Source organism: Rhynchophorus ferrugineus, unplaced genomic scaffold (assembly GCF_030347505.1).
Source record: "Rhynchophorus ferrugineus isolate W39M unplaced genomic scaffold, kcgeb_rfMv2 rfM1, whole genome shotgun sequence".
NCBI classification, from domain to species: domain Eukaryota; kingdom Metazoa; phylum Arthropoda; class Insecta; order Coleoptera; family Curculionidae; genus Rhynchophorus; species Rhynchophorus ferrugineus.
The window spans coordinates 60,914,491-60,930,994 of NW_027472580.1; the positions used below are offsets into that span (position 1 = coordinate 60,914,491).

The following is a 16,504-nucleotide window of genomic DNA, read 5'->3' on the forward strand; positions in this document are numbered from 1 at the left end:
TCTTGACCTTTTGTTGTATAAGTATAGAAATTATATAATTCCATAAACATTTTATTAAAATTAGGTATCTAATTTATAGCATTCATACAATAAAGACTATGAATGAAAGTATTTTATAAAGTAAATATGATTGAAGTAAACACTATAATAAACAACAAAAATTTTAATGTTTACATATTATATACAAATGTAACGGAAATATTTTATTAAAAATATCTTTTGGTCCTTAAAGATAAAGGACGTGGGAAATACAAAATGTTTGTGCTAAATAAATGCTATTAACTAATTCTACTTAACAATATACCTAGGAAATCACAATACTTAAATATAAGCCAACTATTTAAAAATAACATATTTTTTATTCCAAAGTCAATATATTTAATTTCTTATAACCGCAGATTTTTCTTAGATGCTATGATTTTGTATGGAAACTAAAATATTTTACATATTAAATGTTTCATAAGAAAATATATGATGTTTATCTATTATTTTTAACCCTTCAATGAGAAGGTTTTATTATTCTAAAAATTTTGGGGAAAAAATAATAATCCAAGTTCAACTGCATAAATCATGAATGTTCTTAGATATATCACATTTATTAAAGAAAATACAAAAACTTTTCTATATCATAAAAATTTTTGTTTTCTCCTTTTTAATATTGTAATAATGTGGTATCTTGAAAGTCAAATATTAATAGTGACAAATTATGCATCTAAATCATTTATAAATAGCACTTCTCTATTTTTTAAACCCGCTTGTTCTAATGTCAAAACTCTATCCCTTTCATTACCAGGGCGACAATTTAACACCCTTTTTGGAAAGTTGGTAGTTATCTCAAAGTAGTCTGGGGAATTGGGATGACAGAACACAAAGTAGAATACATGCTGTAATATTTTAAATATCAGAATATTTTTAATAGAAAAGACTAAATAATATCTACCTCAAGTGAGTGTGACTTCAAAAATCTCCTTTCTAATCGACTTCCTGAAGGCAATTTAAAAACAACATGAACTGCATCAGGGTGACCAACATCTGGTTCAGGAGGGACCTTATCAACTGATTCAATTTTTTCTCTCTGAAGGGCTTCTCTCCTTTCTTCTTCCTCCTTAGCTTCAATTTCCAGTCTCTTTCTTTCTTCCTCCTCAGCCCTCTTTTTTTCTTCTCTTAATCTTTCCTTTTCTTGATCAGCTCTTAAACTTTCTAAAAATGCTTCATCTTGATGTTGTCTGATAGATCTATTAATACTCTGTTCAAATCTATCAGCTCTGGCACTGACTAAATTTATTTCAAATTCACTAACGACAGTCCTCATTCTCTGTAGAAATAAAGAGGCATCAGAAAATCCTTGAAGACGCCCAACAATGGTCATTCTAAAAATTGGATAAATCAAAATTTTATAAAATAACTAAAATATTTTACAACCTATTGGCCTTCAGAACTAAAATTGCCACATAAGGAGGATAGCCTGCCCTAAGGGCATTTGTTGTATTTCTACCTTCTTCTGATTTTGTTGAACATGCCCAGAATAGAAAGTTATTATTAATATATCTTACTACTTCAGGATCATTAAGTGTTTTTCTACAAAACAATTCAGTATCGGGAGTGTCTGGATCATGAAGATATACAGCTAGAAACCTTAATTCACGTTTTGCATCATTTAAAACCTAGAAACATAGAAATACATTAAGGAATTACCTAATTAAATAATAAAAATATCAATTATATAAATAAAATACCTGTGAAAATGTGCCTTGATAAAATACAGGATGGTCTTGTCCATATTTTTCTTCATATACCTGAACAAATTCTAGCACTTCTTGAAGAGGATCTGTTCTTGGTCTATATTCTAAACCTATATTACTCAGAATTAACACCAAAACGTATATATAGCTACATATAATAGAATAAATTTACCTAACAGCCTTTTCGTTATATGTAAAACGGTTACGAGAGTATTATAACAAACATTCCACATAAAGCCAACAAAAGCTTTAAAAAATCTTCTGATACCAGATCCAGAACCATCTGCCGGTGGTGCAAAATATATTAGTTGTCCCAAAAGATCATTAACTATCACAGGAGGTCTGGATTCTGATGCATACACAGAAGGCCTGCCTTCACGAATATTTAATTGTTCCTGTACCGCAACTTCTAAATTCCACTGGTGCCGTTGTAAAACATCCCTACATATTGTTATATCTTCAATACCGGTGAGGTCTTGAAATTGTAAAACTTTCTCAGTTTGGTCTGTCGTCAAACCAAGACCTCCGTTTTCACTGTGATAATCCATTTTCAATAATTTAAGAAATTTCGGAAAAAATTACTGAAAACGGTATTTAGCTAATGCATTGAAAAATATAAAAAATAATAGGAATTCCCAATGGTTAATAGAAACGATTTCAAAAACTCAAAACGTCACATCACCACTAGTAAAATTGAACAATCTAACAATATGACAAGACAAAAACAAGGAAAAAACATGTTAAGTTTTGACATACAGGTTCCTATATTATCAAGCAAAATTATCTTTTTCCGAATTAATATTAAAATAAGAAATTTCATAAATTTTTGACCTGAGGCAAATAATTGTATCATAATAACAAATTGCAAAAGGAAATTATTTATTATTATATCTTTATTTATTAAATATTGTTTTTAAAGGTTCAATTCAGGTTAGGTTAACAATTACGGTTATAGTATAATAGTTTATGTAAAATTACTAACAAACTTAACAATTTTTTTCAGCAGTCTAAAATTTAATTTGATTATGAATTTTATTATCGGTTAAATTGATAATTAAATTACACATGTGCCTTATAGATAGGCAACTAGTAAAATTTCAGTAAATGTGTAATTTTAAAGTTGTCTATCTCGAACTTTGAGTTATTCACCCCCCTCCGAGTTACGCTCGTGGCAACGTTTCAAAACATCGATCTTTAAGCCGTATGGAAACATTGGTGCTGCTCATTATTGAGTTTGCGCTTAGTAAGTTGTAGTGTTCAGTTAACCAAAGTAGTGTTGAAAGGTCTATATAGTGCCTATCGAGCAAATTGTCTCGTTTTGTTTCGGCGCGGCACGTCTGATACAGTGTTTTGAAAAAGAAAAAATTCATGTCATTGTTGGTTTTATTAATAGCTATCAAATGTTGGTGATGTAAAGTCACCATCATCGGAATTCAAGACATTTTTTTAAAGAGTCCTCATAAGAGCACAACACTGGCTACTGAAATCCGATATAGGATTGGAATGAGACTGATTTTAAAGAAATTCATTATTCACACATCGTCTGACCATTTTTCAGAGGATCCTTTATATATTTTAATTTAGTTCGGTTTGTTTCCTTTCTGTTTCATTGTTAATTTATCCATTTGTTTATCATTCAAAAGTCTATTTTCAAAGTGTGTATGAACTACAACTGTTGTTTTGATACTGATAGTAGTGATAGAAATTGCGTTTCTACTAGTAAAGAGTGTTCTTTTTCTAATATAATAAACCGACAGCCCTCTAAAATGGAATCTAAATTATCTGCAGAAAAGGAAGTTGAGTTCGAAGCAAAAGGTAAGATATTTAATTACAGAATTATTGTATAATGTTATTGTATGAAAGCACCTTGTAAATTAGCTACTAATAACATCTATCTTGACATAATGTGTGTTTGGGTTGTTTGGGTCCAAACAAACAAACTAAGTAGACACTGACGTAGTCTACAAGAAAACATAAAAGATGTTTAACATTTTATACCTAATGTTGCGTTTTATTTTAGTAAGTGCGAATTATTTACTGAATTTTATATTAACATTGCTAGCATACAAAATTTGGTACACTTCAAATTATTTATTTTCATTTCATTTTATTTACCAGTTTTACCACTTGTTGAGTTGAATGATTTTCTCTATATAACGTAATAATATAGATACGCGATTATTGTTATTTTGCTTATATTTTATTTCAGCTAAAAGTTACTAATGTTAATATAATTCATTATAATTAGAAAATATTTTTTGACCAAATATGAATTTATTCCTTAACTCATTTTCATTTTCATTCTAGTAAAGTCATATTTTATTTGATAATGCCTAACAGTGTGAATACGTTGTTTTAGGCTGATTTAACACACATTAGGGTAACCCAATTAACCTATAGGATGTTAGTTACCTGTAGCAACTTTAATATAATAATCATTTGGGATAGCTGACTAGAGTGATGATGACACCAGTGTTCATTTAACCATGTTTATTTAGTAGTTGAGCGTAATTATTGATGGTTGATTTCTTAGGATAAGAGTTTATGACACAATATTTTACTTCAAAGTTTTTTTTTAAAGCTTTTCTTTTACCTTAACAATTAGAAATGTGGTTTTGTTAACATTTTATCATGACATTTTGATGTATTTTTAATACTTTTTTTAATGGAAATACTTTCATCGATTACATAGATTGAGATTTCTTATTCAAATCGAAAATTACAATTGAAATATCCATTTCCTTTAGTTATATATTTTTATAAATCTCTGGCTATCGTCTGTTTTATATCATGTTCTTCTAAAGCAGTATACATATTTTGCCTGGGAACTATTAAATTTTTTACCTGAATACTTCTTATATCCTTTTTAAAGTCTAAGATTTTCGGGCTTCTCAAATGTCCAAATTACGAAGATCATTAACAGGTTTTGATAACCAGAGGCGTAACATTTTTCTCTAAAACAACCATTTTTTTTATTAATGAGTTATTGGTATTGGTAACATATTTTTTTAGGAAATTAGGAACAGACATTCATTTATGCAATATGCCCATTTTAGTATTCATTTTGGTTCAATAAATCAAAACCTAAATAAATGATGATAGATTAGTTATAGAACTTTAGATTTAGCTACTTTGAAATTTTGTGTAACTGAATTATCGTTAATATATTTTTTAATATTTAAAGGAAACCACAGTTTCCGCTAAAATTGGTAATTGATATTAACTAGTCTTAAAAAAATATCTTGCGACTTCTTTAAACAAATTGTCATGAAGGTTATCAACATATAGTAATTATGGTTATTTATTTATAGTCATGGAACTAGACCGTTGAAATATCATTGTTAAAAATATCTAATGGGCTTAATGGAATATTGTGTATTTGGCTTTATTCCATGTGTGGCATTCCATGATTGCATATGTTAAATTCTAATCTTGAGATCAAATAAGGGATGCTAACTATATATTTTTAAAGTTTATTATGCTTTTTTTTATAAAAGGTGTTAGTTGGTATTAGAATGTGATAAATATATTAATTAAATCTGTATGTGATTCATAAATAATATTATTCCCAGAAGAATATATATTTATTGTGGAATTATAATTGTTTTGGAGAATTATTGTTTGGTTATTTTTTTGCATAGTTGGAGCCAAAAGATTTAAAATTAAATTTTGATTAATGCGATCTAAAATATATGAAATACGTATTATAAATTTAAACAAACTATCGGTATTGAAGTCTAAGTGCTTCATTTCCTTTTGGTCACTGGTTATTATTATATAACTAACGTTTTGTTCTTGCCCATAACTTAATAATATATTTTGTACAAACTTCCATAATTATCTTTTATTTATATTTATTTATAAGTTCCATATTTTAAATAAAATGTGTAATTTTACTTCCACCACTACTATTTTAGTAGCAAGTTCAACACAATGATTTTTAAATGTAACAGTGATAGGGCAGTTTATTACTTCAGAGTCTGTAACTTTAATTTGTTGTTTTTTATCCGTTAATTGAAGGTTGGCAACACTTACCAATATTTCTAATTAATTACTTCTAGGATACAATGAATTAACGAAATTACCTGAAAACTTATTCTTGGTTATTAAAAATTATATTGATTCCTTATGGAATATGAACATTATTTGTCTTCTAAACTTTTACTTTTAGATTCTATGAAGTTGTTACACCGTAGTATTATTTTATTACATTAATGTGTCCTTTGTAATCTTTTAAATAAAATAAATTAAAAAATTTATTGATTATTCTGCTGCATTTTCTGTAATGATTTTTATGTCTTTAGTTATAAAAGGTTTATTAATATTCCTCCTAAAGATCTTATCTTTGGAGAAAAATTTTGCGACGTCCAATATCCAGATGGTAGTAATTTGATTTGTTAGTTTATATGTAAATTATAGGCACTTGTAATGAAATGATTTTGCTGCGAAAGAATTTGATTGATTCTTAAATGTATTTCAGATATGTGACTTTACACTGTGACATCGAGTGACTGATCGCCAACGTCACATTTTATAACAACAATAATTTTTTTAACATAGTTTTTGAGTGGCGTATATTTTTGACTTCGTGCATTAACAGATCCAAAAAAATAATATTTCCTTAAATAAATTAACCTTTTAGGAAATTCATGCATTATTTAAAAATATTATTTAAAGGATCAAAAAATTAACGTCTAGTGGAGTTAAAATAACCTAAATAATTATTAACAATATTTATTAATACGGATAAAGGTAGATTAAATATGTATGTTGTTACCTTAACATTAATAGAAAGACTGATTTTTCATGTTCCTAACTAAGAAACCATAATTAGATGAATATCTAATGACAAAGATAATAATAATGAGTTTTTAGTATGGGAACTAGTCAGGACAGAACGTTGTTTAGTTGTTCGTTGGCTTGGTTGGAAGTATGAAACTGATATGTTCCAAAAATCTTCAATTTTTCTGGCTTATTAGATTAAGTCAGTTTGTAAAAATATAATTTCATTTTCTAATGCCTTTTGATCCATAGGAAATATGTCTGACATTTTTGGGCTAATTTCATAGGAAAATATCTAAATTCCACAATTTCTTTAATTTTTCCAATATTGTGGATTCTTACCTCAGCTATATTAGATTAAAACTATATTAGAATTATATTAGATTGCCGTATGTTCGAGAGTTATTTTTCAATTGACTAATAAAAACTCAGCGTCTCAAATCGTAATACTCGAGGAAGTGAATCTCTATTGGAAGAAACAGATATAATAAACTTTAAAAGTACCTTTGATAATATGAATATAATTTGTCTAAAGTTCATATGATGTACGTAGAGTATTGTATAATGTTTTTATATAGTATTTTTTAACATATTTCATCTATTTTGATCATGGTTGCTATAGCCATTCGAGTTCTGAATATCTATAATTTAATCCTAGTTAAAAAGAGATAGTTTACGGTCTGATGCGTCAGAATATGCAACAGAATCAGCCCATGAAATTCGATTTGGGTTGGTATTAGTGGACCATGTTGCTAAATGTCCGTAAAATTCTTTAAAATATTTGTAATAATGACATTTGATGCGGCAACATTGCGACCTGTTGATTGCAATTGCAGTGTGTAAAAATGTAAATTGTGTTTTAAGTTTGGAGCGAATTTTTCATTCTTATTTTATCCTATTTAAAAAGAGGTAGAAGAGAGAACATATAACTGAGCCTATAACATTCAATTTGGGTTGGTATTAGTGGACTATGTTACCAAATGTCTGCGCCATTTTTTAAAAGATTAATGATAATAATTAGAGGTTATAAACCGGCAAACGTTGTAACTATAATAACTTTTTATGATATGCGTTATTGGACGAGTTATACGTTTGGTAGAATTTAACCAATATTACAAGGAAATATTACTACTTACCAATTTTGAGGTCAGTTCTCAGTGATATCGGGAATAAATTAAAACTATTAGGAAAAAAGACAACTAATTAATTGCTAAAGTGATAAGAAAAAACAAAATTTTGATCACCATATAAAACAATAAAATTGGCACGAATTTACATGACGCCAACATGTGAACTAATTCCTCGAATTCACGGCAGATAAGAACAAAGTTCATACTAAGTTTCGACGATTTCCTAGAAATTCTAATCTTATATAATCGTTTAGCATATCTCCCGAAATGTTCTAGTAAATATAATAACATTGAAATGAGATTATGCGGATTTCGAATTTAGGTGACACGTTTTTTGTGTATAATCTTAAAAAAATATGTTGCCTTGATTTTGTAAAGACGTAGTATATTTCTAATTAAGAATTTAATTGCATGTTAATGGGGGGAAGACATCTTATCGATGTTAAAATTGTTAATGTATTTTATAATGTGTCTATGTTCTTAAAAATGCTTTCTCAGAATTCGATCGAATTTACCCGCTTGTATAATTTAAATGAAACTACGGATCACTTTCGAAAACCTTTTCACAGCACTCATCTGTGCAATTAAAAACATTTTCAGTAAATAATTATTAAAAAGTTTGATTGTTATATACGTGTCTTGAGAATTTTTATTACTGGTAATCAAGTGGATCTAGAAACTAACAGGTCAATTGAAAAGTCACCCACCATAGTAAAAAATATTTTTTGGTAAAATTAGTTTTTTTTTATTCAACATAATTCCCTTTTCGACTATCGACCCTCTAACTTTTCGATACCATTTTTGTAGTACGATTTGCCCTTTGCTTCAAAATAGGCCTCAGTTTCGGCGATCACCTCTGCATTTGACGAAATTTTTTCCCAGCGAACATTCTTTTGAGATCTGAGAACAGGAAATAGTCGCTGGGGGCCAGATCTGGAGAATACGGTGGATGAGGAAGCAATTCGAAGCCCAATTCATGGATTTTTGCCATCGTTTTCACTGACTTGAGACACGGTGCATTGCCTTGGCGAAGCAGCACTTTCGTTTTCTTCAAATGCGGCCATTTTCGGCGATTTCGTCCTTGAACGGTCCAATAACGCTATGTAATAGTCGCTGTTGATGGTCCTTCCTTTTTCAAGGTAATCAATGAAAATTATTCCATGCGCATCCCAAAATACAGACTCATAACCTTGCCAGCCGACTGTTGCGTTTTCCCACGCTTTGGAGCGGGTTCATCGTGTGCAGTCCACTCGGATAACTGTCGATTGGACTTTGGAGTGAAATGATGGAGCCATGTTTCATCCATTGTCACATATCGACGCAAAAACTCGGATTTATTATGCTTGATCATCTTCAAACATTGCTCCGAATGACCCACTTTCACAGAGCTTTCTCATACTCTAATATTCGTGAATGATATGATGTACACGTTCAGTTGTTATATTTAGTGTCTGCTATTTCATTCAATTTCAATTTACAGTCATTCAAAATTATTTTGTGGATTCTTAATGTTTTCGTCGGTTTTGGGTGTTCACTGCGTTCACCGTCTTCGGCGTTTATTTCACCACGTCTAAACTTAGCATACCAATCCTTGATGATTGATTTTCCTGGGAAAGTGTCCGGAAACTCGGCATCAAGCCAAGTTTTTGCTTGAACTGTATTTTTTCTCTTCAAAAGCAATATTTTATCAACACGCGAAATACCTTTTTATCCATTTTTTTTCACAATAACAAAAGTTGCTTCACTCAAAATGCTATAATTCACAAACTAATGATCCGACAGCTGTCAAATTTATACACGCATCTTTTGAGGCTTAGGGCTAACTAAAAAACATATGGATTTAGTTCTAGTAGCGCCATCTATGTGTCAAGCTGGGGACTTTTTAATTAACCTGTTATATTCTCTTATTCTTAAAATTTGTTTTAAGTACAATTGTGATATAGAGATACTAACTTTAACTAACAAAGTTTTAAGTGATTTTAATAGGAATTGGATTAAATAATTAATTTCAGCGCAATGAATTTATACAGTGAATATACAGTAAATTGATCTATATATTTTATAGATTGATTAGTGATACATGAGCCAATTTAATATCGATAACCTTTTGAAGCTTTTGTAGTGTCGCTTTATATCTTTGAACAAGTTCGAGTTCAAGGCGTCAATGTGGGCTATAGAACCAATTGTGAAGCTTCTAAAGGCGTAGACACGATGTCAGATTTCATTTCGTTTCAACAGCGATTCACAACTTAAAAGTCGATCCATTGCATTGTTCACTGCTAATTCATGTCTAGTTCTTTTCAGATTTAAGGAAATGATTTAACGAAAGGAACTGCGACTGTAAATTAAGAAAAATCTATTAGGAAAAGTCGAAATTACTTTCCCCCCAAATTAATATATTGTATAATTTCCATACACTTTTAAAATGTTCTGTTGTTGGCCTGGAGTTTGTATTAATCATAGTTGATATGTTATTAACCAAAATATTAAGACATTAATAATGTCAGGTATTATAAATTCAAAATTTCTAATTTGTGCGTTTAATTCTAACTGTTATTAAATAATCCGATGTGATATAGTTAGCTGAACTAAGTGTATCCTTTTAATAAGCAATTTAATAAATAGCTGGCTTAATTGATGCAGTGGTCAATACAAACTTGCCGAAAAGCCAGATGTTTCTAAAGATTTCGATCAAGTATAGCACAACGGTCTAGTCTTTAAAGCGAACCAACTAGGCCTACCGAATGACCTAATTTCTCTGATTCATTCATACTTGGACAATAGATCTTTTCAAGTAATGATCGGCGACTCAGTCTACTCTCGAAAACAAATCTCCGCGGGAATCGCGCAAGGTGCTCCACTAGCCCCAGCCCTATTCAACCTTACTTAATTACAACCTTAATTACATGGCTGATTTCCCACTTCACAAACATTCATACACAGCATTTTATGCAGATGACACAACTTTCTTCATCACCATTCTTACAGTCCCGACACCATCCGCGACAGACTTCAAGTCAAACTTAACCAGGCGATTGCGTGGTAAAAATTCTGGCTGCTGCAGATTAACCCGAGCAAAACTCAAGCTATTCTGTTCCACCGTAAGAAGGAGTTCTGTGCTTATCGCCTCCAAATCGAAAAAGTTCCTATCCTCTGGCTCCAGAAGGTATCATACCTCGGTGTCTAGTTTAACCGCAGGTTCCAATGGTTAAATTAAATACAGCACGCTATTCGCGAAGTCAATGGCGTGTACAGCGTACTATTTTCACTCCTCTGCAGAAAAAGTAAACTCCCAATTCCCCCAGAAAGCGACTCTGTATAAGATGCTAGTTCGTCCAATGTGCCTCTACGGAGCACAGGTGTGGTACAGGTATGTCTCTGAGAGGCAACTTGCACTATTCCAAGTGTTCCAATCCAAAAAAGTCCATGCATTACTCCAGACCCCATGGTTTATGAGGAACGTGAATACTCACCTCGAATCAGGCATCAACATACTTAGTGTAAGGTTGTCCCTCGGCGCTTTAGAACACGAAAACATCTTGATCAAATCCCTATTCATCCATAAACCCCGGAACTTAAACTAATTACGACAATCCCAGTCTCACCACAGGGTATCTGTCGCCCGCATAATTTCTCTATCCCGAACCCGAAGCGACATCAGCAAAAGACCATTTGGTTCTATCTGGTCAATCTGAAATAAGAAAAAAAGGCGGAGTGGTCAAGGCGGCAGGACGGTCCTACTATTGTTGCGATAGTCGCGAGTTCGAATCCTGTTGGGGCATGGGAATATGTTATGATATGTTGGGTTATGTTGTTATTGTAATTGTAAATATCTTTATACGCAATATTGGAAAATCCTGGTTTTGTCACTGGTAAACTAGGTAAACTCTAGTTGGTGAAAGGGGCACTCTAATACATCTCAAAAACAATCAATCAATAAAAACCAATAAATCTAAGTATTATAATATTATTGCAACCACATGTAAGAAGTAATATTGTAATGTTAGCTAAGTTGGCATTAAGCATTTTGCAAAAAGAAACACCGCTTTTATCAGAAAAATTGTGACATGTTTTATTTGAAACGGTTATTGAAAACGACAACAATGATATCTTTATTATTTATATATAACATGTACATTCTAAATAATTTTAAAAACTTAACCAACGCTTATGAGAGTATTGTTTACAACGTTTGCACTTGTTATAACAAGTAATTTAACTATATGCGTCTTGTGTTTTTATACACCTCAAAAATAATGCATATACATATATATATATATATATATATATACATATATATGTATATATATATATATATATATATATATATATAAATAAACTTTTCATGGAATTGTTTAAAATACATTTATATCTGTCGTATAAAATAGCTCATGTATGTGTAAGTGTACTGTTTGGATATCATCTATATTAACGAATATTGCGTCAATTTTTCTTGTATCACTTCTTGTATGCCTAAATAATATTAAAGCTGTTTGGTATTGGAAAATATTTTGTATTTTTTAAGCTTTGCCCACAGTGCGGGATGTAGGTTAAATGCAATATTTACGTTTTTGCAACAGCAACGTTTTGTTTTTAACTATCGAAGTGTATTAACCAATTCTGATCTCTTTGCAGAACAAAACGTAGACATGTTAATTAAAGAAAACTACGTTTTGAAATATTTTTAAGTGTCAATTAGGTAGTCAGCTAAATACAGAGTGAAATAATTAGAGTAACTATCAACGAATAGCTATTGTTACGGTCACTATTGTCAGTTGTGGCTCAACTTGTTGTTTATTCTGATAGCAGTAACAGTAGCAGTAACCGTCTTGTCGGCGAAATTAACTCTGGATTATTCCTTTTAAATTTTATCTTCTTTTTTTGAATTAAACTCATTTGGGTGTTTCCGGTCATTGTCCTGCAGTTTTATTTCTGAGTCGTACTCAAAGCATTACGTTTCACTGTCAATCACAAGAGTAACTGGCTTAAATTTGGGTTCCCTTTTGACTTATTAATGCTTTTTTGAATGTTAAATTCTGCACAGTTTTTTGGTTATCAGTCAAATTAATGTTTTGTATATATGTTGAACTCCATTTCCTTGATAATTCCAAATCGTTGATGAATTCACGAATTTTGATGATATCGACTGTTCAAGATGCCAGAGGGATAAATTATTACAATTGTTATGTTTATACATGTTGCCACTGCCCGGATCTCTCTTACTTGAATAAGGAAAAAAACCTTCATAAGTGGTTAGTGGTTCTAAGAAAAGATGATTGTCAGGTACACTATAGTTTCAGAATAGGTGTGGCATACACGCCACTTTAAAAGGGGGCGAACCAAGATATTCGCAGTCTCTATTTAACATCATAGTTAAGTTTATCAAGTAAGATCGGTCCGTAATCGAAGATAGTTCGGATATTGTAATATAACTGTAAATATAAGTATAATATACATAGTTAAGAAACAGTTTACTTTTATTTAAAGAAAGATAATTAATACCCAGGAACTAATTGATGTCAGTTTTGTGAAACACTGATATCCTTAAGAAAGGACTTATTTTTTCACTATATTGAATCAGCATTCCGAAAATTATGTAGTGAATTACAACAAGTAATTCAAAATCGACTGTAAATTCGATAGATCAACGTGGTGATTATAATTTAGGCCTTCACTGTTATCCTAAAACACCTCATTGATTCCATTATGGGATAAAGACTGTAGACTTTTTTTGTAACCTGAATCGTTTCGGTAAATGTGTGGCTGCCGCTGCGATTATTTGTCAGAACACTCACTACTATTTCTGGAAGGAATTTGCACGAGAACTGAAAACACTGGTTGAAGAAATACTGTTTATTTTTAATATTAAATTATACATGTGGTCGACGGGAGAATTGAAAGGATATTAGGTTAGGTAGAGGAAATACGGTAGCGCTGTGGAAGTGGTACTATTACAAGGGGACGGAGAAAAGAAAAGAGAGCGAGACGTCGTCGTGATGGTCTTTTATAGCCTGGAACTGCATGGTACCAATCCACCGGCGTTGCCAACCTTTGTACTTGATGAATTCGTGGTGACCTAAAGGGTCGTGGCGGTCGCCACAGCAACTTTATTTGCCCATGATTTGGTGGCCTTATGAGTGATATATCGTTTCATTAAGGATCCTCTTATTCAAGAAAGTTTTCAAGCAAGATCTATATTAGACAGATTTCGGATTATATGAAGAATTGATGAATTGACGATGGTGTAAATTCCAATTAACTAATATTTTTACTTCAACCTATTAAATATAATTTGAAACATATTAAATCTCCATTAACTAAATAAATCACGTATTCCAATTTGTTCAGTTTCGTAGGATCAAAGACTTTTAAAAAATAATTAACCTGAATACAAGTTAATTATATCGCGGAATTGGCGGTCAAGCGAATGTTTCAGCGCATCCAGTAATATCTGGTTTTTGTCATCAGGAAACGAAACTCGATTAAAGTTCTAGGAATTCGGTAAACACTCGTACGCTTCCAAAATGTATCGTCATCGTTTCCAAGTCCAGCCCGAACAAGAGAGAAAAAAATCTAAAAATGGCAAAATGCCGGGAAACTTTGAACTCCAATCCTAAAGTCCGCATCAAAAACGGACCGGTTACGTCATCCATTTCGAGTCACCGAATTTTCCAGCCTCTAAGATATTTTTTAATAATTTCAGAGATTTTTTGGGTCGAATTTCATACAAGGGGAGAGTTATAAGTGTGTACTAAATAGGAGAAACAGAAACTTTCTAGTGAGGCACCTCCTCTTAACGTTACTACTAGCCAATTGGATTGAACTTTCCGTTAGTTCAGCGTATTTATTATATTTGATCCACACAATGTCAATTTGCTTTTATTCCACTACAACACTTGCACTAGTCATAATTATTACATGATTGCATATATTCTGTGAAAAAACTTTATAAAAGCATTAATTGAAAAAATATTATACAATATGTATTAATAAAAATGTTATCCATAATATTCTACAACTTTTTCCTATCCTTCTGGCTATATGGCGATATCTTGTCGAAATAACGATATTGGTTTGCCATTTTCCGTTTTCGCATTTCTTTAGCATTTGGAAACCAAATCATGTTACATCGATCTGAACAAATAATAATCAGAAGGTGAGTACGCTGGGTGTGACAAACTCACTGTTGAATTACTTTGTGTAATTCACTAAATAAATTTTGGTTCAATATAGTCAAAAAATAAGTCGTTCTTAAGAATATCAGTGATTCACGAAACTGACATCAATTAATTTTTGGGTATTCACTATCTCTCTTTAACCAATAGTAAACTGTTTCTTAATTACGTATATTATACTTATATTTACAGTTATAATACAATACTTGAACTATCTTCGACCATACGAATACGTATTTTATAAACTTGACTACGACGTTAACTAGAAACGTGTCGTTACTGCACGCGAACTTTTTTTTTATTAAACCAAATTGACCAACTAGAACCAATTGGTCTTTTGCTTCGGGTTCAAGATGTTTGGGTTTACAGGCGACAGAGACCCTGGGTTACGATTGGGATTACCGTATTTTAATTATCTACCACGAGTGGTGAATGGGTAGAGTTTTGATCAGTTGGTTTTCATGTTGCAAGGGAGAACCTTACACTAAGAAAGCGAAGCTTTTCACCAACGGGATGCCTGATCCGAGGTCGGTATTCTCGTTTCTCGAACGCGATTCGCGTTCGAGTGACGCGCGGAGTTTTTTGGATTGAAACACTTGGAGTAGTGCAAGTTGTCCTCGGAAACGCACTTGTACCACACCTGTACTCCACAGAGGCAGTCTGATCTAACCAACATTTTATACACAGTCGCTTTCTGAGAGCGTAGGAAGTTTAACTTTTCTGCAGAGGAGTGGGTATAAGATGCTATACTCATAATTGCCTTTGTAAATAGCGTGTTTGATTTGGGCTGACCGTTGAAACCTGCTGTGTCCTCTTTATACAATGCTGTGTTTGATGACTTGGGGACTAGGAAATTGGTCATGTACAGGTTGAACAGGGCAGGGGCTAATGGAGAAACTTGTGGAACTTTTGCGGAGATTTTCTTCCGAGGAAAGACTGCGTCACTCATCCCCATTTACATGATAATACCTATATTGAGACCAATTATGAGTTAATTAGGAATCCGGTAAACCTAGTTTATTGGCTTTGAATATAAGGCCGTTGTGCTACATTTCGACACACAGGTCGAAAGCATTGATGGTTCCAGTCTTGCGACCTTTACGGAGAGCCTGATGAATGGTGGCTGCGACGCGGGCAGTTTGATGAAGGCTTGAGGCTTGGCACGGAAACCGAATTGTTCATTGGGAATTATGTGGTTTGCCTCTGTGAAACTATTGAGAGCTTGTAATATCGCTTTTTCGGCAAGTTTTGAGAGTGAGCTAAACAGGCTGATGGAGCTGTAGTCAGAGGGATTGGATTTAAACTCTTTCTTTGGGGATGACTGCGACGGATGACGCGTGTTTCCATTTTTTTTGGAAATGCTCCAACATCAGAATGGAATTTATGATGTTAGCAAGCTCGGAAAGTTGCGTACCGGTGAGGTTTTTAAGATGGTTTGCTGTGATACCATCTAGGCCTGGAGAATGCGAACATCTTGGTTCGCCCTTTTTAAGGTGGCGTGTATGTCACACCCACTCTAAAAGTGCACTCTCTCTGCGAATTGCCTTTTCTTGGAACCAATAGTCACTTAGAAGAGTTTTTTCCTTTTACCGCCATAACGCTATAAAAACGCAGATATTATAAAAATGGTATTTTTGGAAACAAGTATAAGAATTTTATACATTTATTTAACATA

The 16,504-nt window shown here is 32.1% G+C and overlaps 2 protein-coding genes across 2 annotated transcripts in view; one reads left to right on the top strand and one right to left on the bottom strand.

Annotated features, from left to right (window-relative positions):
- Positions 1-148: 148 nt before the first annotated feature.
- Faf2 (Fas-associated factor 2) lies at positions 149-2,457 on the bottom strand. The gene is made up of 5 exons (XM_076400041.1): positions 1,915-2,457; positions 1,737-1,852; positions 1,423-1,664; positions 941-1,370; positions 149-884 (listed from the first exon to the last, which is right to left on the bottom strand). The coding sequence occupies exons 1-5, from the start codon at positions 2,288-2,290 to the stop codon at positions 705-707; spliced, it is 1,344 nt and encodes a 447-aa protein (XP_076256156.1). The 5' UTR covers positions 2,291-2,457; the 3' UTR covers positions 149-704.
- A 427-nt stretch (positions 2,458-2,884) lies between these two features.
- Positions 2,885-16,504, top strand: part of LOC143193605 (6-phosphofructo-2-kinase/fructose-2,6-bisphosphatase) — a 47,505-nt gene continuing 33,885 nt past the window's right edge. Inside the window, exon 1 of the mRNA XM_076399959.1 lies at positions 2,885-3,557. Coding sequence (XP_076256074.1) covers positions 3,404-3,557 — 154 coding nt within the window. The 5' untranslated portion in view covers positions 2,885-3,403. The remainder of the gene's footprint in view (positions 3,558-16,504) is intronic.

What these genes read in the sequence shown, in the direction of transcription:
- Faf2 (XM_076400041.1), bottom strand. Translation starts at nt 2,290, where the DNA reads ATGGATTATCACAGTGAAAACGGAGGTCTTGGTTTGACGACAGACCAA. An exon ending in TTAGTTCTGAAGGCCAATAG is followed by an intron (nt 1,371 to 1,422) that starts GTTGTAAAATAT and finishes TCCAATTTTTAG; the next exon opens with AATGACCATTGTTGGGCGTC. An exon ending in TGAAGTCACACTCACTTGAG is followed by an intron (nt 885 to 940) that starts GTAGATATTATT and finishes AAAATATTACAG; the next exon opens with CATGTATTCTACTTTGTGTT.